Below are 26894 nucleotides of genomic sequence, written 5' to 3' on the forward strand. Positions count from 1 at the left end.
ATTATGATACTTCCAAGAAGATGGATATCCAGCTTCATTATTTTAGTATTCCATGTGTCTTTTTTTTTAAAAAAGCCTTCTTTCTTTGAAGAATGAAGTCTGTTCTCTGAGTTGCAGCTGGAGAATGAGGGCAGCTTGGGCCACCCCAAATCTCAGGAGATCAATAGTGTTAGCAGCTGATGATCTAATTATGGATTATTTGGGTCGGACTCTTTTCTCCTAGCTAGGTATGAGGTTGACTCAAAAGAGGTTAGTTCATTTGGTTCATAGGGGTTATAGCATGAGTGATTCATTCCCCTATATAACTGCTACCCTATTAATCATGAGGAGAGTCTAACATTTCTTGTAAGAGGACATTTTGATCTTACAAGACATTTTTTATGCACATCTTAACGATGTGCATGAATTGGTGGCAGTTATCTATGATATTGGTACATTTGTATGAGTTCTGTGTATTTTTAACACAGCTCAGGAACAAAGCCTTTTCTCCAAGAGATGCCACTATGAATGTTCCCTTTGCCATGTATCACTTCATTCTGCAAGGGCAAGTATGTAAACCAGGCTGTCATATTGTACAGTCCTTCGTGTGCTCCTACCTTAAGCTGACCATAAACACAACACACAGTGATGTAGGGTTTACTACATCTTTCAGATTTTCATTCCTTAAGAAACTGGGAAATACTGGCAACTTGAATGAAATCATAATCAATAAATGGATTCCAACACTTTGCAGTTTTCCCTGGTTTCTTGCCTAAGCATTTTCATAATCTCCCTCTTGTATTTTACTTCCTATTAAGTATCAGCCTTACAGAACATGTGGAACGTGTCAGGGCGTTACTGTAGCATGCAATAACACTCATGACGTCCTGCCTTACAATGAGCAGGGCTCAATGTAAATCATGGGGTACAGTAATTAGGGCAGTCTGTTTTCTCTTTGGTTGTTCCAAAATCCTGTTCAGGAAATAGGAAGGGATCTGTCCAAGGCATTACACCAGGAAAGCGACTTAAGCTGATTTATACCATCCCATAGGCAGACAGATTTCCAGAACTTTATGTTCTCTTTAAAGAGATGCCTGTCTTCTGTGAGGGGAGGAGAGTGAGTTTATGGAGGGAAAAGCATTCCATGGAAAATCAAAAGCTCAGGTGATCATTCTGCATCTTTGTATCTCATTTTTTGAGAGTCACACGAAGGAGAGGCACATGACACCTCTGACAATGCTAATCAGAAGTTAGGAGTATTAATTTCCTGCCTTCCAACTCCGATCGCCTGCTGAGCATTTCTTAAATGACAGAATGCCTGGCTTTTTGTTATTTAACTCTGTGATCTCTCAATGTCCTGTTAGGGGAGCAGGTTTTGATGAAGGGGAGATTTCACCTTCGCTTATGAGCTTTTTAATAAAACACTATTTTCCTAATTTGCCTTCAGACTGTCTTGAGCTGATCACTGAAGCACAGAGGGGACAATGAGAACATTTTCTTTGATGGGGAAGGCAGTTTGGGAAGCTCCAACCCCTTGTTCATTGCGTCTCTGGCCACTTGCTCCCAGCTCCTTGCTCTCCAAGGATCTTTGTGCTTTTACAATTACTTGTGGCTATAAACTGAGGAACTGGGTTAATAATCATCTTTCACCAGGAGACTCTGATAAGCCTGGCTCTGCAGCCCCACTGAGGCTTGTGCCAGCACAACTGAAAAAACATTTTCACACTAATTACAAGCTGTTTTAGTCCATGGTACCACAGAATGGGGCTGTCCCACCCCTTCCCTCAGGCCACCAGTTGGCTTTTCTGGACTATGTGTAGAATCATAGGATGGTTTGGGTTGGAAGGTGGTTGCAACTGTAGGAACATGGGCGTGGGGAATGGCTATGGAACAGCAGTCCTATGGGAAAATTAAAATCTTTTGAGTAGAAAGTGTCTTCTGGTGGCTGGGCAGGTTGTCTGTGAGAGAGACTGGCTCTGGGCTAAAGGCAGGAGGTGTGCAGGGGGTGTGTGTGTGGTGTTTCTCTTTTGAAACAGCATTTTGTGAATTTTGGTTCACTCTCAGTGCTTTGTGAAGATAAATTGTGCAGAATGTGTCAGTATATACCACGTAACGCTTTAATGCTTTCAGTTAAAAGCAGAGCTGTCACTACTGTTTTCCTGAAGGGATTTTGGTTGTGAAGAAGTGTTGTCTTAAGTTCCATACAATCTATGCAGCACCTTGCAATTTAAGAAGCTCCATCTAATTTTTTTTTTGGCCTTCTTTTAGATTCCAGGTGCAAATTATTGATGGATTTAATCTCCTGGAAACCTCCATCCTCATTGTTCTGAGGGAGAACCAAAGTAAGAGGGCAGGCTTAATCCACACTTAGTTACTCTGTGCTTTATCTCTGGCCAATAATCACTCCCAACTCAATTAGCTAATGTTGTGTTTAGGTATTCAATATTTATGCATCAGTGAAGCAATAACATTGCAAACCACTCTATTTGTTGTATGCCCTTTTATAAAAACTGGATGTACCCATATGGCTTGTTTCAAACAAAGATAAATTGCACCAGCAGTATGTATTTGCAGGTAAAATTGGCTCTGATGCAGCTGCTGTATCAAAGAAAAAAATCCCTTCTTATGAAACTCTGGTGTCCATGCCTTTCCACGGAGAACATAATACTGTAAGCATTGCTGAGCCTGCTGTGAAGAGTTCATCTGAGTCTAATGAACTACACAATAACAGGCTGTAGCTCTTGTATGGGAGGAGATTTCCAGCAAAGTTATTTGAGTTGGTTTGATTGTTATGTTTTTACTGAAGAACATCCCCCCCCCCCCAAAAAAAAGTATACACTTTCTTTTGAAAATGTTAACTTTGCATTCAAAAGTTGTGGGGCTTTTTTTAAACATGGTTTTTCAGGCTTTTTTCAAGAAATAATATGAATAATTAATTCTCTTGAACTGTTGAGACTGGAAATTTTCATGGGGAAAATGGTTTTAGTATATAACTGTACCCACAACAGTTCAGCTTTTGTTTAAGGCCAAATTTATCAGCTATCACCACTGAATGGGTTATTCATTAACTGAGGTTACCCTGGATTTTTTCTCACATGTAAACCCAAAATTTAGTGCTCCAATGATAAATCTGCTGCCTTTCCTCTCTTTGAGGTCTAACTCCATCCAGTTCCAGCACTGGATGTACACTGAGGAGCATGCCAGGTAAGCAGAAGCAGCAGCTTCGGCCACGGCTTCCTGGAGCAATGAACTAGAAGCACAAACTCTCTCATCCCTTACCAGTTTCTCTCTCATAGTACTTTCACTATCATGCATCTTTATGTATTTTCAAGACAAAATTGAATAATAATCAAAATGTCTTAATTTCCTCTAGATGCTGAAAAAAAAACCAACCCCCAAACCCATAAGGTTTCCTGTTATTTCTGCAGTAGGTTATATAATCCATGTGTTTCAGCTACAGCACAAAGCAGACACTTGTAAAAGTCTGAAAATGTACACAGGACAGGCCCACAAGTAAAAGGATGCCGCAGATGCACACGCACAGTGTTTCTATTTAGGACTGCTTCTCCTGATATTTATCTCTCTAGGATCATAAAAAGATCTCAGGGTAAGAGAAAATCCCACATTTAGTTTTGTTGACTCCATTAGCTCAATGAAGGTAGTTGTGATGCTCTTTATGCTTTGCAGTTCCTTGATGCAATTTAATTAAAAACTCCCTCAGGAGACAGCTTTATGCCTGTCTGTATCCTATTTGTTTATCTGCATCTGTTGTGACCTTTTTCCCTTACACGTTTCAATGAAATATCTCATTGGAAATGTACAGACATTTTGCTTCTGGATTACTTTTTAGGGGGTGTTGGGGTCAGATGAGGATACTCAAAGTTAGGGCACTGACTACACCACTGGGAAATTTTGTGACGTTTGCTGTGTCATTCCTTTATGTTCAAACAAACCAGACCTCAGGCAAGGGTGAGGGTTTAGGGGGACTCAGGAGGTTCCTCAGGGAGAAATCAGGTTGGGAATCCTGGGCATGCCCTGAGATCACAGCCCAAAGAAGAGGACAAGATTCCTAGTTTTGCTTCTATTTTGTTCCATACTGTGGGTTGTTTAGCTAGAAAATAATATAAATACCAGCAACTTGTTTATCTGGCATATAAGGTCAACAGACTTTACTAAGAGTTGTTTGTAAATTATTTTGAGCTTCTGTGATGAAAGTTGTGATACCAGATGGTTTATTTTAACCTGATCTGTGCTAATGTAGTCATGCTCACATGCATTCAGGTTCACAGGATCTCAATTAAAAAGTTGTTTCCCTTGAGCTCTCCACAACTACTTTACATGACAATGCCAGCAAATCGGGGAACCGGTTGTTGTAGAGTAAGAACTTGAGCTATCAGTCAGAGTAAGTATATAACAGAGCTATAAAAATATGCCTTCACATTAAGTGCAATCAAAGGAGTATAAACTGCATACTCCTGAGTAGTATATTTACATCTGCATTTGCATACACTGCTCATGTCAAATAGATTCCACTGGCATGTTGAGATTTAGTTTCCCTATTATACTTTGTATTTGGTCATTAGGTAACACCAGACAATGTTATTACTGAAGAGAGTAAATATTGTCCTGGGTAAATGACAGGAATACTGTATGCTGTCGATCCTGGTTTTATTCACAGCAGCAGAACTGCGTTATTGCTGCAACAGACTAATCCCGTTTTGTTAGGAGAGCAGTGTGCCTATAACAGAGAGTAATACAAGTGAATTAAAATGTATTGATTTTATAGAAAATTAAGTGCAAACTATTTAAAACATCTTAAGTGATTTGGTGTAATAAAATTTTACAGGTACAATTGAAGTCAGAAGAAAACAATCACCCCCCACTGTCGATGTACAGACAACCTGGCTTCTAACCTTGGCTTTTAAACTTGAAGCTTGACAACCAATATTTCTGCTGTGATCCGGACAGGTGGCAGTCCCATCATAGCGCATTCGCCAGCATTACCACTCTCCTCATTTAGACTTTACATCAAGTCTGTGTGAGCTCTGGCTTGAAATCAGACTCTTCGTGTCTATAAGCAAAGAGGAAGGCTAACACTCAGTTATTAACCCTGGTTCTGAAGAAGCAAAGGTGTTATGTAAAGGACCACTGTTCATTTAGATTGCACGGTGCTTTTAAGGGACATGTGATACACTGAAGGACTATTTATATGTATGTTTGAAAGTAGCTGTTGATTACCTAAAATAATTCTTATCCCAAACAGATTGACACTGTGAAGAAGGTAGAGAAAAACAATTCCACAATAGCATAAAATAGAACTGTCTTATTTCTAGGCACACAAAAGGATTAAAGAGTATAATTTTACTCTCTTAGACCAAATGAAGTCCTAAATTGGAAAAGCAGCTCCATCCAAGGTCGCCTCTGTTGTTTCCAAAAATATCTTGAAACAAACGCAAGAGGGGCACTTTGTTGGGTGTTATCTAGACATATATAGTTTCAATCAAATTCTTCAAGAAGTGTCAGAATAAAAGTTGAACATTTGTTTGACACTGCCAAGTCACTAGCAAGTGAATCCCTTCAAAGGTTGAAAATAACTTAGATAACAGAATTAAGACTTAAGGGATGTTTGCTTTACACTTAAAAAAAAAGCCACATTAATTTGGGATGGAATCGATGGAATTGTAAGCACCTTTTAGACATTTCATAAAAGGATAGCATAATTCTTTCCACTGCATGGGGTGAAGTGTTACAAGGTTGTGTTAATGATCCCAGGAAAATATTTATAGTGCTTTTTCCAGTATACGAGTTCTCTCTTTCCCTCTCATCGTATTTTATGATCAACCTTCACTTCATTCGATTAAATCAACAAGCAGAAAAGAACCTTCAGCGTATTGACATTTTAAAGTGATGCATTTTACATACAGATTGTTGAAGTAAGGAAAACATACAAAGGGAATAGTAAGCACCACAGTAAACACCCAGGATGAAGCATGCCACACACCACCTCTTTGTTTAAAGAATTCAGATTGCTTTCTGGTTATTAGCTGTGGGAGGTATTTTCCTAAGGAGACAATTTTGAGATGATGTTGTCATTGCCCACGAAACCATAAATGCCCAATTTGCTTCACTGTTCCCTGAACATTAATGAGATCTCTCCCTGTTTCCCAGCTCACTCGTGCAGATACCTGAGCAGCCTGGTCAGCCTATCTGCAATGAAAAACAAAGTACAGAAATCCTTCAGGACAAGAGATGCAACATGAATGTAAAATATTAGTGGAACAGGTTGTCTGTGGGTGACTTTCAGTGTTCTGATACAGTTCTGTTTTCTTTCTAACATGCTATAAAAACACAGCAAGCTTTAAGGCACAGAGTAGGGGAGATGGGTAAAATGTTTTATAAATACTTAAAAAGTTTTTTGAACACTGCAGTCTACAGAATGCAGTCTTGGAGCAATGCATCATTTAAATAGTAGGTGAGAAGCAAGATGCATAGTTTTAAATGTGTTAATTTTTTAATTTTTCAATTATGGGAATCCCAAATTAATCAGCCCTTTTTGCTTTTGGTAATTCTCTACTAATGGCTCTGGCATTTCTGGGATAACTACAAAGAAATGCCTAAACACTCGTTTGCTCACCAGAAAATGCTGCAAACCAAGTAAACTCCTGAATTATTCATATTTTACAACTTTAGAGTTTCAGCTGCTATTTTAACAAGTAACCCAGTACAAAATGTACAAAAATGTACAAGTTTTAATTGTGGAAAATTTAAAAAAATATATATAGCTTCCCCCCCCAGTATGAACCAGTTTTAAAATTCATAAAAAAGAAACTGTGAAATTTATTCCTTCATAATTTCCCTTACATGGTTATTATTTGTACATGATGTATGCCTTCATGATTTTATTGTTGTTGTTGCTCCCTAAGTGCCAGGGAAGAGGAGAGAGGGGAATTAATCTTTGCAAATCGGTAAGATCCCATTTTCCATATTCCTATCAATCAACTGCATTTTTTCTGGTATTACCAAAATGTGCAGGATTTGGCTTGATCCTATTTCAAGAGTAGACCTAATTAAGTGCTTATTATATAAATGAGTGGTTTCAGAACTTGAGCAGTCGCCATAAAATTTAGAAGCCTAAAAATGACACATTATTTTGTGATGACAGGCTGAACTGAACAGTATAGTAGGCATTGGTTTGAGGAGATCCAGGGAAAGAACTCTAGTTCTTGGCATTCAGCAGATGTTGGTTGTACACATCCTGATTTGCAAAACCAGGCTTTTTTTGAGGCTATGAGGAATGGAAATGCAAAAAAAAAAAAAAGAGGTAAAACCAAAGCTCATTTTAAAATAATAACTAAAAATAATACCTTAAAGTGCCAGGTAATGCATAAGGTTGTGTTTCAATGATAAACGCTATAAATAGTCCAGCACTAGATTTGTGCAAGACAGCCTCTCCTAGATGTCGAATCAAACCCAAACTGTGTATGACTGGCGTATTTTGATTGCTTGTGCTGAGAAGAACTTCCACAAACATTTATTTTGTTGTTATAAATTAGTCTCTGCCTAATGGAACGTTGATTTGTGTTGGATGAAAGTCGTTAGTTTAGATAACTGCAGTTGGCTCTTACTCCATGTGTCGTACAAAGCTGATGCTGTCCCTTTAATTCCTGCTCGATCTGTCAGGAGGAAGAACACAGAGCTAAATCCAACAGACCTTATTTTGGCAAAACTCCCACTCAAGTCAGTGAGGGTTTTGTGAAAGTAAGGATTGCACGATTTGTCTCACAGTTCCTGCTGATTATTTGGAAGATGTTTGCTCCCCGCCCCGAAACCCCAGAGCTCCTCGCCCAGTTTGACATCACCACTGCGCAGTGGCTGGCAGCGGGTTCTTTTCTGTCTGTAAACTGGGATCATGAAAGACAGTGCAACGCAATTGTGACAAATACCCTTTTCACCCAGTGACCTTAGAATCAAATGGATTGCCTTGGGAGTCTGGAGACAGCTACTCTGGAACTAAGGCCACGGGAACAGACACAGAATTTGGAGAATCCTTTTCAAATTCATGCTGAGAATGTAGAGAACTCTTCACACAAGTTGGAAATAGGTCAAATTCTGATTGTTACAAGCCAGCTACCCAACTGGGTGTTGGCCAGACAGGTGGTACCTTGTGATAAAATTGTTGTTTCATGCAATACTTCCTCACTGGAACACTGGCATGCCCATGAACATTTCTGTACTGTTTCATTACAGATTGCACTAGAGAAAGGCAGACAAAGAGTTAACAGCATTACTTCAGCAGGAAACCTCCTGCTACAAACCGTAACACAGGGCAGAGGTTATGGCTGAGTTCTTTACTTTTATCACTTAAATCTGGGCATATACAGGACCAAGGAAAGGCACCAGATCTGCAGGCATCATGCTCTCCTCATCCGCAGCTGAGATGATGGCGTAACAGCGACCCACACTCCGCTGTGTCAGTGTGCTGTGACCTTTCTCCCATGGGGACACCTTTCAAGTGACAGCTTTTTGGTCTCCGTGGTCTTTCAGCCATACATCTGTCTGCCTGCTGTGCTGAAGTGTTGCTAGATACTTGTGCTGTATTGTTTGATCACAGTGAGCAGCACCATACTGTAGGAAAGTCTTACCAAGAAAGCTCTGGAAATCAGTGTATTTAAACATAATAAAAACAACAGCTGGGCCTAACTTTTATGATTGTGGGCAGCTACATGCAGATGACTTTGTTAGTAGTTAATATCCATGTGAGTAAAGATACATAAATAACTAACCCTAGATTTAGGTTACTTAAGGAAGTCTAAGCACATTTATTTTATTTATTATAGTTCAAATAGCAGGAAAATGGTACTGCTAATACAAACAGAACACCACGATATCCAGAAGGTAGAACAGCCGGTGATAGAACGTGGTAGATGTGCTGGTTTCTCACACCTACTTCTGACACCTGTAACTATTTCTTCCCTTAGGTCCATGTGGAACATGCCAGTAGCTCTAAGGACAACATGACTACTGCAGACCTGCGGAATACTGTACCAGTTTTACATTTGGAATCTCCCTCATCCAGTTCTGGGTGAAGATAAAGAGGAAAGCTGCTGCTCATGAGTGACTGCTGGGATCAGGGTTCCAACTGGAAGAAATCTGGTAAGTGCCAAGACCCCAATCTATTTACACACATTTTTAGTTATTTGGGCCTTCACAAGGAAAAGGCAGGTATTTTTCCATATGGTATGTTTGATCTTAATAGTTAACCACCTAGGCTGTAATAATAATGAAATAAAAGAATTGGAAGTAAGCTTTTTGTTGCAAATTAGGAAGTAAAAATGTAACTGTGAAATTCAGTAAAGCTTTCTGAATGCTCCCATCAAGTCATGAACTCGATGGAAAAGCCAGTGAACAGAATCCATTAAAGTTGCATTTATTAAATGTCCACTTATATAAAAAGCTAAAAATAGCGTTTGAGTTTTTCCAATTTTCTTTTCATAACAGTTATTATGATTTTCTGCTTCATCTCAGAAAGTCATTTTGCTGCTGCTGTAGTGTATAATCTGCGTGCCCTTTCTTGGTGCAGTGCAAATGACAGAACACTAATCAGATCAGAACAACAATCACGTCATCTTTGAGCAACTAGCAATAAACTGTTTTTACAAGGAAGAAAGATGAACTATTTTTAGGGTAGCTCCGAACAGAAAACCAGAAAATGATTATACTCAATCTTACTCTACATCATTGCTATGAATTTCAAAAGAATTGCTTTTCCCTGGGCAGCAGGCTAAGCCATGTAATACATCTTTGCATAAATGGACTAGTCAAATAGGGGCTTTAGAGGGTTGTTTAAATTTTGACTTGAAGCATATAAAGTCCCTTCGCTGTGCCCTGCATGGGGACTGAACCACAGGCTGACTCCTAAGTTACCTAAACGCCCCTTTTTGGTGATTATCCTATACTCACAGCACGTCTCACATCGAGCTGTCTCTGTTCTTTTCCTGTTGCTGGCAGCTATTCAGCAAAGCCCTCCTTTGGAAGCCCAGCTATGCAGCTTCCATAGCTTCCTCCAGACCACCAGATCCTGCAGCACCAGGCAGGAAGGAACATATATGTTCCTTCTGGAGACAGCCGTGCCCATGCTATATAGCCTGCATATGCCCTCTTCCCCAGCTTCTCCCTCCAGAGGGAGGTGGCATCCTGTCAGTTCTGGGCTCAGGCCTGTTCTCCTGCTGTGCAGAGTGACTGACTCAGGAGAGTGCCAGGTTTTGGCAATGCAGCACGTTCTCCCCAGCCTGGCCAAGTCTACCTGTCCCCCACACTGCAGCCTTCCCTCCACGCTCACTGAAAGTGTGTGTAGGGGAAAATGTGCTGCTTCTCCTTGTCCTGGGAAAGATCAGCATGCAGCTGTTGAGAAAGACTATCTTCAGCTATTCAACAGTGTGGGAGGGCTTACATGAGGATGTCCTGGGAATCTGTGGATCTGAGCCCCACTCCTTACACAACGCTGCAGTTGTGAACACTTTGGGGGGCATCTGAAACACATTTCATTAAATGACTCATTCAAACCTCTTTGGTGGCCCAGTAAACTACTTGTCACTAACAATTTATTTTCTTTTACCTAAGAAATGTAAAAAAAAAAAATATAGTCAAAATGTAGTAATCAGGTTTTATTTTAGTTCTATTAAGTATATTTAATACAAGGGCAAACTAGGACCTATACCACACTCTCTCTCAATACAGGAAACAGCAGATCATCTCATAGTTAGGTACCAGAGAAAGCAAAAGTACTTTTTATTCCTGAAAAGACATTCTACTTCAGGCAGGAAGCACTAAAAAACCCAACAAAACCAAATCCAAACCTATCTAGAAATTCAATTAGCCAAAGGCCAGAGAAGAACAGCAAGAGTTCTGGTCCCACAGACTTTATCTCTCTGCTTCTGATCTTTGATTGTGGGTAAGAGGTGCTCATCCGAAGTGATGAAGCGTGAGGGACAGTTTCAAGCCTCACCTACATTCCTCTCACCCTGGGTCAGCTGTGGGTCTCATGATGCAATTTTAAGTGACAGTTGTCTGTAGCTCAGGTCAAAGCCAGAGCATGTGGCAGCTTTGCCCGTTACCTGTTCTGCGTACCCTGATATACCTGAGAGCCACTGTGCCACATTTCCACCCACCAGTACCCTTCCATCCCTGGGATGACCCTCTTGGGGAAGGGTAACCGCTTTGGAACCATGCTGCACAAGCAGAACAACCCAAAATGTCCTGGGTGGAGAAAGCTGTTAGCTGACTACTGTTTACACTTTCAAAAGGGAAAAAAAAAATTGAGAATGTATGTGCAAGAAAAACACATTTGTTAAAAACAACAACAAAAGATAATGGAAAAATCTCAGAATCCAAGTAATTGTTCTCAGAACCTACTCCTGACGCTGTAGCAGTGAACTGTCTCCTGGAAGCACAATCAACTCAATTCAACCGTGCAAGGAAAGTATGAGTAGGAGCATGCGCAGCTCAAAGAGGACAGGGCTCTGCTCTCACCAGTCACACTAGGTGAATAAAGACAATGGGGAAGGAGAGGGCAGAGCCAGGAGGGTCACAATTAGACAGTATCAAGTCCCAGGCTTTGCAAAAATGTAACCTTAGCGATACAGAGTAAGGAGCAGAGCAATTACATAAGTTTTCTGTGACCCTGGAGAAGGATTTCTTTTCCTTTGATCTCTCGGCAGATGCATGCCATTCCCAGCCTCATAAAACTAAGATTTATGATGAGGTTCACCCTGCTGCAGCTCTGATAACAGATCTTCCTAACCACGTTCTGTTGTCACCTAAACAATGAAGGAAAAGCTTCGTAGAGTGGTTAGTCGGTGTCTGTTTATTCACCAAAACCAAATAATGCACAACAAATTATGCTGAAACAATGAAAGCAACAATATTTAGTAAGAGGTTACCTTCAGGAACCCAACACACTGTCTTCCTACTTCATGTTGGTGTCAAGAAGGAAGAATTCATAATACGAGCCGGTCTTTGCCTCCCTCCTGAATGACCTGACCAATGGCTGTTTGGTTTTGTTGTTTCAGAAAACATTCTCTCTTACATTCCATTAACTGCTCAAAATCCTGCCACATTTTCATTTGCTTCATGTTTGGCCCGTGACTTTCCCGTACGACTTTCTGCTTCTCCCGTAACTTCTGTTAAAAACACAAAACCATTAATTAAATCGTTTATTAATTTCTGTAGCAGCTCACACAGCCACACAAACTGCTCACACAGGCACAAGGAACGACAATGACTTTTATATGCACCTGGGATATTATTTTGTTCAAGTTAATAACACCCCCTGTGAGTGGCAAATGCATTAACACCTGGGATCTTTGTAAGGACTGACAATTATTTCAATGTTTTTCAACTATCTAAAGAACAGTCTTATCTATTGGAGAAGTTATGCCAAAATCTGAGTTCATTTCCATACAGAGGTCAAGTTGCAATGGAATCATATCATGATACCATACTCATGAAATTAAGGTTTTACCATTAAACCTGCTACTGATTATTAATCGTGTCTGCCCAAACCTGTAAAAATTGCTCACAAGCTGACTCAGAAAAAGGAAACTAATAAAAACCCCAAGATTTTTAGTGTGAATTAATCTGCCTAACCTCACCCAAGCTGATCTGAGCTTCATACAAGATTAAAAATGGACAACTGCTTTTGTTTAACACCGCTGCGCTGATGATCCCCTGGCCTTTAATAACAGCCATAAAGCTGACAGGCTCGAAATTTATTGTCTTCAACAGGTTGCTTTATATACAACATAAAATTTGAGCTGGCGCAGTTTGTTATGCCCGTGTTTCAGGTTCTTATCCAAATGGTTTTCAGGGAATGTGCTGTCACGTTAAGCTGTCTGACTATCTTTTACAAGCTATGCTCTGCAGGAAATCAAGCCCCGAAGAGCGAGCATGATCTCTTTTCAGGGTATTAGTTACCAATGCCAGCAGTAATGGAATTTTCTTTGTAGGCTGCAATATGCTTTTTATAAAAGACTGACCACAGCCTTTCAGAATAAGACCCACAAAAATATGAGCTGGACAACGTGTTTATAAGGTAAAAACATCCTTCTTACCTTCCCAAGGTTTTCTTGTTCAAGGATCATTCGTGTATACTGTTCTCTAAAGGAAATATGGAATAATTTTATTTGGATTGTATTTGGTTCTATGTAACAGGACAGAACAGTAATGTAGGCATGGAAAATTATGGAAGTACTGGGAGGTTCATAGATGAGATAGAAGAGGAAGCATGGAGGAGCCTTTTTGTCATTGGACAACATGTCCCTTGACGCGAAGGGTGAGATCTCTCTGAGTCTCTTAGTTGTGCAGCTGGGAGAAGTGATATTGGATAAGATCTCCATTTTTGAAGCAGGAATGATCACTGCTCCTCCCAGCTCAAAGACAACAGCAAGATCATTTAGGTGAGATATACTTGATCCCTTTCTAATAACACGTTTATCCTGGTGATATTCTGGGGTTAGCTAGCGGCCTCGTTTGTACAAGCATCAGGGTTTACAAGTCCCTGGCCCTTAATTGCTGTGAACGCAGCGTTAGAACGAGTGGGAAAATACAGGAATGGAGGGGAATGGCATTTCACCCCAGGTCTGACAAATCCAGCGACTGCAATGGAACCGCTGCGCGTTCCTCACTTTCAGAAAACAGCCGTCACATTTAGGTGCCTAAATATAGGCTTAGAAGCATAACTGTTGACATTCATTATTAAAAATCTTGGCTGTACACCTTTTGTCTGTAACAAGTGGCTGGATCACTTTCTGACATATGCAAACTTGATACGTGAAACCTGACAATATAATATGCAAAGCATAACAGCAGGATTCAGATTACTGTTCATTACTGTGTCCTTATTTTAACATTTTTTTGAGATGTGACAATAAAAAAAGAAACCTCTTCGCTCCTTCACTTGAAAAAATATCAATGATTGTATTTTGTGTGTAACAGGAACACTTAGAGGTTGCGAGTTTGCTGGCAGAATACAAAATAACCCAGCTCATCTAAAGAATTTTCCAGACTGTGCAGGGTAGAAGAGCTTTTAGCATAAAGAAATCCTAATTTCCAGAATGAACTGTCAGTCTTCACGATACCAGAGTGCAAAGATTTGCTAGAGCGTGGTGAGCAGCATTGTGTTTCTTCTATTCCTTCTACTGAGTACACGAGGCTTTCGACTGGAGCACTGGGGCCCCTGGCCACCTGGCCCTGCCGGCCATGCCCCCTGCAGAAGGGATGCGTGAAGAATGACACTGGATGGTTTTATCATCTCTCACTCTTGGACGGTTCTAGCCTGAACAAAGCAGAGCTGTCTTGAGGCTGCTCCAAGTGCTGTGCAGCACGGCTGATCCCTAGCAATCCTCACCAAATCTGAGAGATGGAAAGCCACGCAGATTCTTCTTATTTCCACTGGCAGGCTGCATCTGTTCACACACATTGGGCCTCAAGAACACACCTTTTTTTTTCCTTAAGTAGAGTTTTCAATGTAAGCATCAGAAGATTAGATGTCTTTCCTAGTAAGTTTTTCTTTACTATTTATAATGATGACTGGAAAGAATGCAACTTAATAACTTCATTTAAAAACCCCACCACTTTCTATTTTTAGATAAGAAAATTAACTTCTTGCATTCCTAAGAAGTGACTCCGTGGAACAGAGTTTACGCTCAATAAAGAGGGTCGGAATTATGACATTTTTTGTTCAATACGTTGGTAGGAAAGTGCTGTTCTATTTATGGTTCATTTTTACTCCGTTTACATTCCAGTGCCTGCTGAAAAATACATTCACGTCCTAAAAAGATGTCTAGAGAGAAAAAAAAAAGTCATTTTATATTCTGTAAAGATCTTTATATTGAACTTTGCTGTAAATCATTTAAATGTGACGGGTCTGTGACCTCTGACAGAAGGTCAAAAATGTGTATAGTCACTGTGAGAGGATCATTTCCCAAGCTTCTGTGCCCACGGTTAGCAAGTGAAACAGGGACAGCGGAGAGAGTGGTAATGCTCCGTTCACATTCTCCTCACCATACCTGGAATTACATAGCTGGACTCACACTTAATTCCAGCAGTTGGCTTTGATGGTTTGTCACATTGTGGATGTTCATTTCACAAGTATTTCAGCTGGAGCACTTTTTGCTTTGCATCTGTGGATAAGCTCAGACCTTCCCCTTCCCCGAGAGGCCATAAAAGGCCAGAGCTGCTGCCTGACCTGCATTTCCTCTCAGCTGCTTGGCTGAGCTGTCTTGCCTTTCAGACTACTGAATAGTCACATCATCATTAAGATTTTTCTCATTGCCACTTCTTTTTTCATCTTTCTGCTTGATTTTTCTATTTCATCATCTTTCATTAGACACATCTTTTCTTTCCTACAGCCTTCCATTATCTGGTGAGATGGAATGAGAGGCTGCTTAGCCACCACTCAGAGTCCATCTCTTTTTCCCCAATTGTTTGCTACATGGCATTTAAACATTTCCATGCCTCAGATCCCTGCAGAAGGTCTCTGTGTTGGATGTAACCTAGCCCTCCATTTCCTAGCGAGCTCCGCCTCATGTTCTAGAGCAGCAGGAGGTGCAGCTCTGCTGATACCAGTGCAGCGTGCACTTCTCTAGCCCACGACAGATCTGACAGAGACACAAGACCTCATCTCTCAGTGTCTCCTGGGGAAGTCCCTGGTATTTTCACTCAGTTTGACACATCACTATCCCTCTCAATGGCCCCACTCCAGAGCCCATAAAATCCTACTGGTCCATTAGTGTATTTTTTCACTCCACAACGAGTGAAGAAATTACCTCTGGACTATACACACTACCAACTATCAGTGCTTCTCTCTTTGCCACCACTGAAACAGAGAGGTCCAGAAATTATTCTGAGAGGGGAAAAGTCCTAAGAGGACAGATATCTTGGGAAATTAATTTATTCTTCCATCTCCTTGGAGAAGTCACAGACAACTCCTGTTTCTCTTCTCCCATTGTGATGTCATCATGTTGGATGGTCTGAAGCTTTCAAATGGAATGCAGAATGATTGTTAATTATCTAATTAAGCAGCTCTATCTTTGCTTTGCCACTCAGTAGTGTTCTGAAACTGTTTTGTGAATGGGGCAATTTTGTGAAGCATTTTGGCACGTTACACGCAAGATTTACGGGAACCACAGCTCTGACATGACAGATAACACAGAGCTCGAGCAACAATCTGTCCTGTCTCTGAAAGACAGAAATCTAAGGACTAGACATCAAGGAACTATATTTCCATGGCTTTTTACAGCCTAAGCAGTAAAGCAAACTGCAGGAACACTGACTGATGTAGAGCAGTGTGATCAAGAGGTACAAGGCAGAGCTGGTGTCCCCTCTGCTCTGAAGTAAAAATTACATACTCTGTGGAGATTCCTTGGTACAGTAACAACTACAGAGACCCAATCCTCCTTTCAGAACATCAGAGTGTTTCTCCCTCATTCCATTCATTAAAAAATTAAAGAAGAATACCCTTGATTGAAAGCATCAAACATGAATTTTAATACGACAGTTTTATAGAGAAATATTACGTTGTGAAAGCCAAAGACCACTTTGTAAAACCAGTAACAGGATTTATACTTTTTTGTTTTGTTGACAGCTACAATCTAAAAACTTTGGGGGGGGGGGGGGTGGGAGGGGGGAAGATAAAACTAACAGGCAAACAGGTTTTTATTTCATGCAAAACTCCAGAATTTTGAAAAAGTGATTATGAAGAATAAAAAACAGAATAAGTTTTGACACTTTTAGCAAATGGATTTTATAAATGTTTTGGTTTCAATTTTTCTGATGTTTAATTTGGATGGGGCTGAACCAGCCTGTTGAATTTATTGCCTGAATCCTGTTTCCACTTTGATATTGTATTAACAGACAGAACTGGGTACTTTACTGCATACCAGTGTTTTTGTAAAAGTGAAAAAAAATCTGCATGCCATGGTAGCATTTAGACTTACAGATAATTAATCCAAAATCTCTCATTCTCAGAAAACATTTAAATCTTTGGCAGAACTGCCTCATTTAAAGTGGAAAAGTACACAAACCCAAGCATCAGGTCAGTTTGTAACCTCTTGTCCTTCTCTCCCTACCAGGAAAAAGCAAGGTGTCCCAAAAACAACCTCACAGGATGAACCAACTATCATTGTACTGGAGCAAATGAAACTGAGCATAAAGATGAAGAAGAATATTCATTCTGCCTCCAGTGAGATCTGCAAACGGGAGCGAACCAAACCCATTTAGGATGCACATATGCAGCCCCCATGCCTGTACCAAAGACTGTGACAGCTCTTAGACCTGAAAGAGGAGCAGAAGATTTGCGAGCAATGACCAGACTCTAAGGGCAGCACACGGTTGCTCTGAGAGGTGGTAAACCTTCTCCTGCACACGGGAGTCTTGGGGAAACCCTGGCAAAGGCATTATGTCTGGTAGAGCCACGCTTCCTGCAGGACCAAGCTGAAACACAGCTTCTCTGAGCCTGTGCCAACAGGGCCTGTGAGTTAAAACTGCTCTCTGGGGCCTATAATCTCCAGTAGGAAGGGAAAATCTTCTGGTATGTCTGAGAAAACTCACAGGTTTACAGGAGTATATACTGGAATTCAAGATGCTTATTTTTAGATTATTATAGTGTTTCTAAATTTATCAGCTGAAGTCCTCCAGTTCAAATGCCAGTGAGAAAATTCCTAACTTCAACCTTACTTTATGAACATCCTTCAAGTTAACAGAAAAGAAAGACATCTCTACACTTACCGAATTGCCTTTCTCCTCTCCTGTGGGTCTGGGGAGATGTATGCCTTCATTTCTTCTTTAGCCCGCTGCAGCTGTATTTCTAGATTCTATAAAGAAATTTTAAAAAAATATATATTATAACTGCTATTTCATTTCACAGCAAAGAATTTGGTCCTTCTGGTATCTTACCCTTTTCATGCAGTTAATGTAACGGTAGTTACTCTCTTCCTGAACACACTCCTCAAGTAGTCCTTTCACTTCCTGTAGTGCAAGAATAAGGTTTCAAGGGACATTGTAACTGAAAGGCCATAGGAGATGCTCTGTGTTGCTATAGAAACCAGATGCAAAGATATATATATTTGTAAACCAGATATAAAGAGTCCATGACAGAAAGAAACTGATCATTTCTTAAATGTTAAATAACTTGGGCTTTACAGGAGTCTTTTTAAAAGTGTGAGACAATTCATTTTTCTAGGTTTGCAGTTCAGGCCGCTCATGGAGAGCTGCTGGGTGTTTATTGGTATGGCTGACTTCTGACAGACACTTCACAGGTGCTGCCATGGCTCTTGTTCCTCAGCACAGCTGAAGTGCTAAATCCAGTTGTGAATAAGCATTTCCTGGAACACATCTGCAAAATGTACGTTAGAAGCTACAGAAATATTAGTAGCACACTAATTAGCAATTGATAATTATGTTGATGAGTAAGGAGACAGTGGGCTAGTCCCATCTCTAAGTGGTGCCTCCCAAAAAACCTAATAATCCAAACTGAGTTCATGTGCTCTGGGTCACCAGCAGTTGTCAGCTCCAAAGCTCTGTCACTGGGCAACTTTTGACACCATCAACTGGAAAACCAAACTCTGCTGTTCAACTGCAGGAGTTTGCTGACAGTCACGTCCAGCGTAATCAGTGGATGTGACTGTCTCCATGGTTTAGAAGATGACTAAGATCTGTCTGCCAAGAAAAAAGCCTTGATTGCAGTTGAAAACACTTATGGAAGGTCTAATTCACGGTAGTTTTATCTGTGGATTCTTTTATTTTGCTTGGATAAAGCCATGCCAAGGTACTTTTAGTGCAAGAAAAGAATTATATATCTGTATAATCACCCACACCTTAAATGTATGCCTTTTTTAGTCTGAAATATATCCCCTATGTGGGCAAACCCTTGAAAAATCAAGGCCAGGCAAAGTTCACAGGAGGTGATCTAGTCAGATAAAGCAGATTCATATGAACATACTAATACTGCAATTGCTGTCCCCACCTTCAAGTCTGCGCTGGTTTAAGTTCCTCCTGTCTATAGTGCTATAGCCCCAGTAATGTGTGCACTGCACATCCACAAGCTCTCAGCTGTACATAAATGGGTGCATTTTTTAAATGAATGCCAGAATGCAAGACAGACACATTAAGTGAAGCATCCTTGCCATCCATTTCAGTGCATTAATTATCCATTGGATCAGTTGCTAATTTAATGAATCTGCTAAACGCATATAAAGATTTGTCTCAATAAATTAATCTGTATGTTATGGTCAGATTATTTTCTAACAGATACTATCTGGGTCAGCAGGATTTCTGGCAGAGAAAACATTCTTGCTCATCAAAGCTGGATATCAGTGGGTGTACTGATGTATCACCAAATGTGTGCGACCATAGCCAGTCCACAGCACCTGTGCACACGATTTGCCTTGTTGCAGATGACCACTGACTCATTTCTACCTGAAGCAGTTTCCTACTTCCCACATCCAGAGGGAAGGCAGGGAAATCACAGCACCACAGCAAACAGCATTTATTCCTGTGCACCAACAAGCCACCATCTTACCTGTTCCAGCGCAGAGCGACTGCTCTCTAACCCCGCTGCACAACTGTCGTACTGGATTTTTTTTTCATCACATTCTTGAGTTAATTCCTTATGTGAAAAGGGCAAAAGGGTACATAAATGAAATCTTCAATTGATTGACATGTGACATGCTGGCAGACTGGTCTTGGCGGTCTCACACGTCAGCTACTGGCACTCTCACAGACACTTACATGCACCGACCAGGCACTGGGGTATTATTACACCCAGGGAAGCCACTGGCCTCCCCTTTTGCGTGCTGGAGGACCAGCTGTGTACACCACAATGCAGCACACAAGCTTCTTCTCTACCGTCACATCTGCAGCTCTGATGTGGTTGGTTGATAGGGCGGTTTGCAAGAAAGGAAAAATAATTATAAAAATAGAGGTTAACAAAGGATTAGCACACTTGCTATGAAGGAAAAGCCAGCTTTCCAGTTGTACACAACTAAAGCCTTGGCTGGATTTCTTTTGCTGACACTTAATAGAACCATCACAAGTAAGTTTTCTGGAAATTCAGTTGTTAGATAGACAGACAGCTCTATTTACTGCCCTGGCAACAAGCCAGCTTACAGCAGCTGTAGATCCAAATTACTTTTTTTTTTCCATCTCACTATAAAATTCTGAACACAAATGAATAAATCTGCTGTTCCTGCAGACTAACATAGGACTTAGATCACTCTATTCAACTATCTGGATGAGATATTATTTGCAATCCATTTAAAAAGGAGAACGTTAGTTGAGATCATTAGTGCTGAGGTGCAGAAAAAGCTCTGAAACCAAATCTAAAAACTGACTTTCCCATGGTTTTGAACATGATTTTAAAAAGATTTCCCCTGGTGTAGCAATTTTTTTAATTGCCCTTTACAGGGTGAATTTTTCAGCCTGATTCCACGTCTGCACTGTCAGCTTTAATGAATTCCAGTCTTTAACATGTTGCCTGTTGCAAATCACTGCTGACCCACTCTGCTATTTGCAGCCTTCCATCAGAGTTGCCCTTGTGCAGCACTATGGAGAGCTCTGGATTAGACTTCTTTGGGATTCTGACTTTATTTACACAGAAGGAGAGAAGCGTTTCTACTAACCTGGCACTTTTGACGCAACTGTCTCAGTTCTTTGATGACAGGAGCTAGGCTGGCCTTCTTCTCTGCCACCATGGCATTCAGTTTTCTTACCTGGTAGAGGGAAAATATAACATACATCAACACTGTGATACTAATCATAGATTAATATAATTAGGAATGTGAAAATGAAGAGAGGAAATGCAAAATATATACAGAAAACATGGACAATGAAGACTGAACAATATATAAGTTCAGGCCTAATTAAGAGAGGGAAAGAGCCCATCTTGCAGGAGGGTCATTGCCACAAGCGACACTAACTCTGCTCCCACTGGTCCAGCTGAGAACATGATGGAGAAGCCCAGAAGGCAGCCTGTGTGCCAGGCACCACAAGAGCTCACAGGGTAGGGGAAAATGAAGGAGTTGCACAGCGGTGAACTGAGAGAAAGGAAGAAATCCTTAAGAAAACACACCATCCAATCAACCTGCACAGGTTAATAAAGTTTGAAAGTGCTTAACCAGACTGTCTTAAAAATATTTATACCAACAATAGGACTTTGATCCAGCTCTAATTGAAAGCCATTCTGGTTTCATTACAGCATTTTATTTTAAAAGAGCCCTAATGATTTCTAAGAATGTTATTTTGCTTTTTGCTCTTTTATAATATTTTCAAATTAGAAACCCAAATTCTATCTGCTTCTGTGGCTATGTGGGAAGTTAAATTAAAACATGAAATATCTAAGGGCAATTGAAATGAGGTTATAGGGAAAAAGATATTTAGCTCTTTAGGCTCATTAAGTATTTTGTTAAAGAAACACTTCACTCCAGTGATTTACAAACATTCCAGAAAAATATTCTGTAACCAATTCAAACCATTCATCTCTTTCAAATAACATGCAGGAACAAATACGAAACCACTTCTGCTATCACAAACAAGTAAAAAAGGAAAGATGACAAGACTTGATATCCCTAATGCTTCTCCAGGATTTATTTTTTTAAGTTATTCTAAATTTCTTCTTTGTACATTAAAAGAAATGCACATTTTAGTAAACTTCTCCAAGATTACCTTTGCAGATGTCTCTGGTTTGAAATGGGTTTAGTCTATAAATGTGGACTAAAAAATAAAAACCCAATTAAAGTTATTCATCTCGGTTTAATTTCATGTTAATATTTAATATCTGAACCAGATACTCAGATTGAGGAAAAACAATAGTTCATGACAAAAATCACCATTTCAGACATATTATCCAGTGTCTGGCCTTTCATTTCATCCATTTCACTCTTCACTGCAGATACTCTTTCCAGTTCCTCCTGTGTGTAACTATATCCAGAAATACCTTTCTTGTCTTCAATAGCTTGCTGCAGACACAAAAAAGAAATGTTGAATGTAAGTCCATTAAACATGTAACTCAGCAAATTCCTCCAGAGAGCTAAAATACTGTAAAAAAGCAGAAAAGCTAAGTACTGGAATCAATTTATTTTTAAAATGATTAATAACGTAGCTGCCACAACAACTACTGTTTTGTCCAGTGCCTCTAGAGTAGGAGAATAACAACTCTCTGTAAATAAATTTGGCCATCCGGGGCCCAATGAACTTAAAAGGAAGTTTCCACAAAGTGAAGTGGCCTTTAGGCCACTTCTGAAGAAGTTCAATATGTAACATCCAGCTGCTTAACCTGAAGATGTAGCTGATTATTTTTAAACAACTGTCAGGCAAAACTATTCATTATAGTAATGCTAAAGCCATCTTACCCAATTCTAGCATTTTATTACATAAACTTTACATTTAATTATAGGTTGATGTAATTGTCTTTAGCAATGCTTGCTTGTCAAGTACAGAGGGTGTTCCTGTGATCTGAAAGCCAAGCATCGATCAATGCATCCACAAATTGTTAAAAAAAGCAAAACATTCATTCTTAAGGCTGCCATTTATCTATGAACTCCAAGCCTGTGACCCTCACAAACCTTTTACAACCATGTGTTTACAGAAAGATTTATCTCTACTAACAGCTACTGCTACCCAACGGGAGCTTTTTGAGGACTCCAGGAGCAGCGTGTGGTTTGACAGGGCGGTATCCCCAGGGCTAGGGAAAGTCTATTGGATTCTGTGGGGAAAAGGTGTGCCCAGTCACCTGGTGGTAAGACCTGTATGAAGTCAAAGCTCGGTACTTTTACCACAGGGTAGTTTAGAAAAGGTCAGACTTGAATGAATATAAACTGTTGACCATGTGTAGCCACTTCACAGAACAATTTCTAGTGCCTTATCTCTGCTGTGCTTTCCCCATGAGGTGACCGGTGTATGTTAGTTATCCTGCTGTAAATAAACACAGTTTAAGTGAAAAGACACATCCACACACCTTCTTCCTTTAGCCAAGTATCAATCATGAGAAAAACCGCCGCTCCTTCTGCTCGGGTGCTTCTTTCTACCCAGGCAGCAATGTGGGACCTATTTGCAATTAAGCAATGAATGCCCTGGTGAAGCAGCATGACATCATCCACTGCATCTGTGGGACTCTCTTCCCAAAGCCTATCCCATGTATCTGCACACTGTCCCTTTTCGTTTAATTAGGCAAATACTTCTGCGCTTAAAAATGTGAAACACGTACATAGACCTAACCAATATGGTAAGTAAACCTGGAGTATTTTAATAACAAGAATACTGGCATTGGAGGAAAATACTACAGCAGCAGAATTCTGTGAACTAAAAAGGGAATCTCTCTGCATTTGGGATGTGTGGATATTCCTTGAATGCTTACAGTTATGCATAGCAGAGATCCTTCTCCTGCTGTTCTGGCTTAGAAAAAGCATTCATCCAGTTTTAAATTTTTCACTTGCTGTGAACACATTTTCTTCTAAATATTCTGGGGTTAGAATGTTTCCTTCCTGCCTGCTCTTTTTTTAAATACATTTTTCTATATATTTTGCAGCGGTAACTTGAAGCCTACTTGCTGTTGATAATCTTCAAAGCCCTTACTATATATGTGGATACCAAAAACTAATTTAAGAATCCAGCCTTGCTCTAACTGGAGTTAGAGAAGATTTACCATTGACTTTAAAACACAGGGTCAAGCCCCTCTGTCTAAAAAAGAAATCGCAGAACAGTCCTGACCGCCTGTAAGAAACAGTTGCTGAGGGTGATGTACAGCGGCTTAGCACAGGCAAAAATACATTTATACCCTGATGACTCTCCTACTGACGGCCACGGGAGAGCTGAGGATCACTGACATTAGAATCTAAGAACACAACATCCATAGATTCTGTAGCTGCTCTTGGGGAAGAAAGGGTGATGGACTGTGGGAGCAGTGAATGCTTGTATTACCAGCTGCTGCTGAATAGCCTCGTAGCGCTGTTTTAGGAGCTCCTCTGTCCTCTGGAGGATACCATACTCAGCTGTAATTTCTGCTATTTCCAGTCGCTTCTTTTTATAAAACGTGCTCTTGCTCCGGAGCTTATTAACATAGTGTTTGAACTGGAACGAGAGGGAACAGAAATACCAGTTAACTTAAAGCAGAAAAGGGCCTTATCACGGACTGCTGCCGTGTGAAATGGAATTATCCTATTTGGAGTGGAAGTTTAAATGTTTAGAACAGAGGACTGGAATTCAGGATTCCCAGGGTCTATTTATTTCCAGCTCTGCATTTGTTCACTGAGCGAGATCAGGAAAACCAGCTCTATGGCTTTGTGTCCCAGCTCACTCGTCGGTACCACAGTACAACCAGTCAGCTCTGCTCACCACCATTTCACAGCTGGAAAAGCAATTACTCTTTCCAAAATGTTGTGAGAATCACGGATAACAAAAAAGTGAATGTAACGGTAACTTGCACTAGCAGCAGAGCACCAGATCAGCAGTGCCTAGTCCCAAAGAGCTCTGCAGACCATGAAATGTGATAAGAAAGGGCAGAAATATTGGAAGAGGGCATGGGAAAAAATTATCTTTTTCTTTTTCCAATGCTAGTTCTCAACAGTTAAAATTGTTGTTCTCTTTCCTTGACTCTTGCAGACCTAAATGATAGTACTGGCTAAGTTTTTAAAAACAGGAAGACAAAAGCAGAGTCCTTGCATGGAAGAGAGGAATGCAATATGTATTTCACTCAAAAGCTAAACTAATGGACAATTACTATTTTTATTAAAGACCCAGCAAAATAAGACACGTCCTTACAGATCAGCCTTAGCTGACCTAATCTGAATTCACATGTGCTCCATTTGTAACATATGAAATATCAAGTGTTGAAACAAACATGTAATATTTTTCTTTGCCTGAATGTTTTCCATCTGTCAAACAGGCTTTGCTCTTACATTTTACATGAGAGCTGTGAGGCAAACACCAGCCACAGCTCAGAAATGCGTTCAGACCCAGGGATGGAAAGCAAATAAAAACCTTTACAGCCACTGCTGTAAGAAAAGCTTCAGAGTGTTACTTGGTGAGGGGCTCAGCATGTGCAGACTGAGCAGAAGCCAGGCAGCAATAGGAGTCCCGCTACCACCGACACAAGTTGGAAACTCAAACACAGAAGAACTTAAGAGTTTGACATTTATATTAGGGTTTTCTCTCTTTGCAAAATTCTGTCTCTCCCTTCAAATGAATAAACCCAAACCCCCAGTGCGACCACAGCCTAAGAACCCCCCAGAGAAACTGTATGTTCTATAAAAAGTGTCCTGGGCAAAATGCCCAAAATGAAATCAACCCTGTTCATCTGCCATCCTGTGCAATATCTAGGCCAAAGCTGCTTCTCTCTTGCTATGCTCCAGAACTATTTTTAAAGCCAAAAGCTATAAACATTTTTGGTGAAAGAACAAACCCACAAATTACTCAATGTGCTCTATGCAGATGGGACTATGTGTGGCTTTGGAATACCATTGTACATCGTGCGTACTACCTAGGACAAGGATAGACAAGGTCACCTAAGCCACAGCACCGCACAGCGGAGGCAGCTCTGTCACAGTCGCGCTGCCTTTGTTACACTGCTGGCACACGTAAGGCAGCATTACCAGAACTGATTCTTTTTCAATAGCAAATTCAAGTTTATCTGCTTAGTTAATACAAAAGACTTCATTTTTTTTTAAATACAAAGTTTTCTGTGATTTTCAGAGATGATTGAACTATAAATACAATCTCTCCAACTAATTGAGGAGAATTTAAGGGAAGCACAGTCATCTGTCTTGATGGAGGAGTTCCAGAGATATTTCATGTGACCAGTGGAATACAGAACAGAGTGATGTGAAGGATTTAACTTGCTTCATATGTGACCACATGTAGCTATCAAATCTGAACGATTTTCTGTCAGTTTATCCCTGGATGAAAAGCAAACTATTATTCTCTTCACAGCTATAGCTACTTTCAAGGTCTTGAAAATAGCTTGAGTGGGAGGTAGGGCATTTGCATATTCAATATTCAAAGCATAATGTATTTTACAATGGAAGTCAAAGGATCTTGTTGACTAAAGCTCTGATTCCACCAATGTTCTATTATTAGTTGATTAATTTAGGACTATATAATAAAAATTTCATCCCAAATGAACTACAAGTTGCTCACGTTGACAAGCAAAACTTAATCTTTTGGGGGGGATGGATGTATATCTTTCATCTCAGTATCTGGCTTTTTAAAAGCAAACTTAACCTTTCATATAGCTTTTATTGCAGCATACAAGGTAAAACAAGATAGAAACAACAGTGACAAAAGGATAATGCCTGTAGAAAATCAATCAATAGTTTGGCAGAATTTTCAAGAGTTCATCTACTCTGAACCAGCAGAGGTTAAGCCTCTCAAAATCTCACTAACAAAGTTTCTTTAGATCCAGGGCCCAGTGCAGAGCTGGAGTTACTAGGTTTGATTCCACTTAAATCAGCAGCTTGTAGGGTAGGATCTTAGAGCAAATTTTTTACTTAAAAATAAAAGCCAAAAAAAGCCCAGAAGTTGAAACTGATTCTGAAGGTTTCCAGAAGTGCCATCCTTTGTGTAAGCCTTACTTCAGAAGCTTTATATATCTCATGCTCCCATCTATATGTAGAGGAAAAATGAGCCCTTAAAATGATAGAAAACATTGTGCTTCACTGTGGTAAAAGGTCATTTAAATAATCTGGATAGTTCACAAAAGAATAACATTGTCTAGCCATATGACTTTAAAATTAACTAGCAAAAGGAATCTGTTCCTGAGCAGCAGCATTTTCCCATAGACCAGGTCAACTGCTCCCTGCGTAGAAACTCGGCAGGCTCAGCCACCCGCGTTCCCATGGATCTGGTGGTGCCCAGAGTGATGCACCATT

General features: G+C 40.2%; 1 protein-coding gene across 1 annotated transcript in view; it reads right to left on the bottom strand.

Annotated features, from left to right (window-relative positions):
- Positions 1-11825: 11825 nt before the first annotated feature.
- IFT81 (intraflagellar transport 81) overlaps positions 11826-26894 on the bottom strand; it is a gene marked incomplete at its 5' end in the record, with an annotated part of 41058 nt that continues 25989 nt past the window's right edge. Inside the window, 8 exons of the mRNA XM_084271936.1 lie at positions 11826-12158; positions 13089-13134; positions 17764-17849; positions 17932-18003; positions 19556-19642; positions 20655-20744; positions 21861-21989; positions 23950-24099. Of these exons, the coding sequence (XP_084128062.1) occupies positions 11976-12158; positions 13089-13134; positions 17764-17849; positions 17932-18003; positions 19556-19642; positions 20655-20744; positions 21861-21989; positions 23950-24099 (843 nt within the window). The 3' untranslated portion in view covers positions 11826-11975. The remainder of the gene's footprint in view (positions 12159-13088; positions 13135-17763; positions 17850-17931; positions 18004-19555; positions 19643-20654; positions 20745-21860; positions 21990-23949; positions 24100-26894) is intronic.

The sequence above is a fragment of the Gallinula chloropus genome, assembly GCF_964237585.1.
Source record: "Gallinula chloropus genome assembly, chromosome: 17".
In the NCBI taxonomy this organism is placed as follows: Eukaryota; Metazoa; Chordata; class Aves; order Gruiformes; family Rallidae; genus Gallinula; species Gallinula chloropus.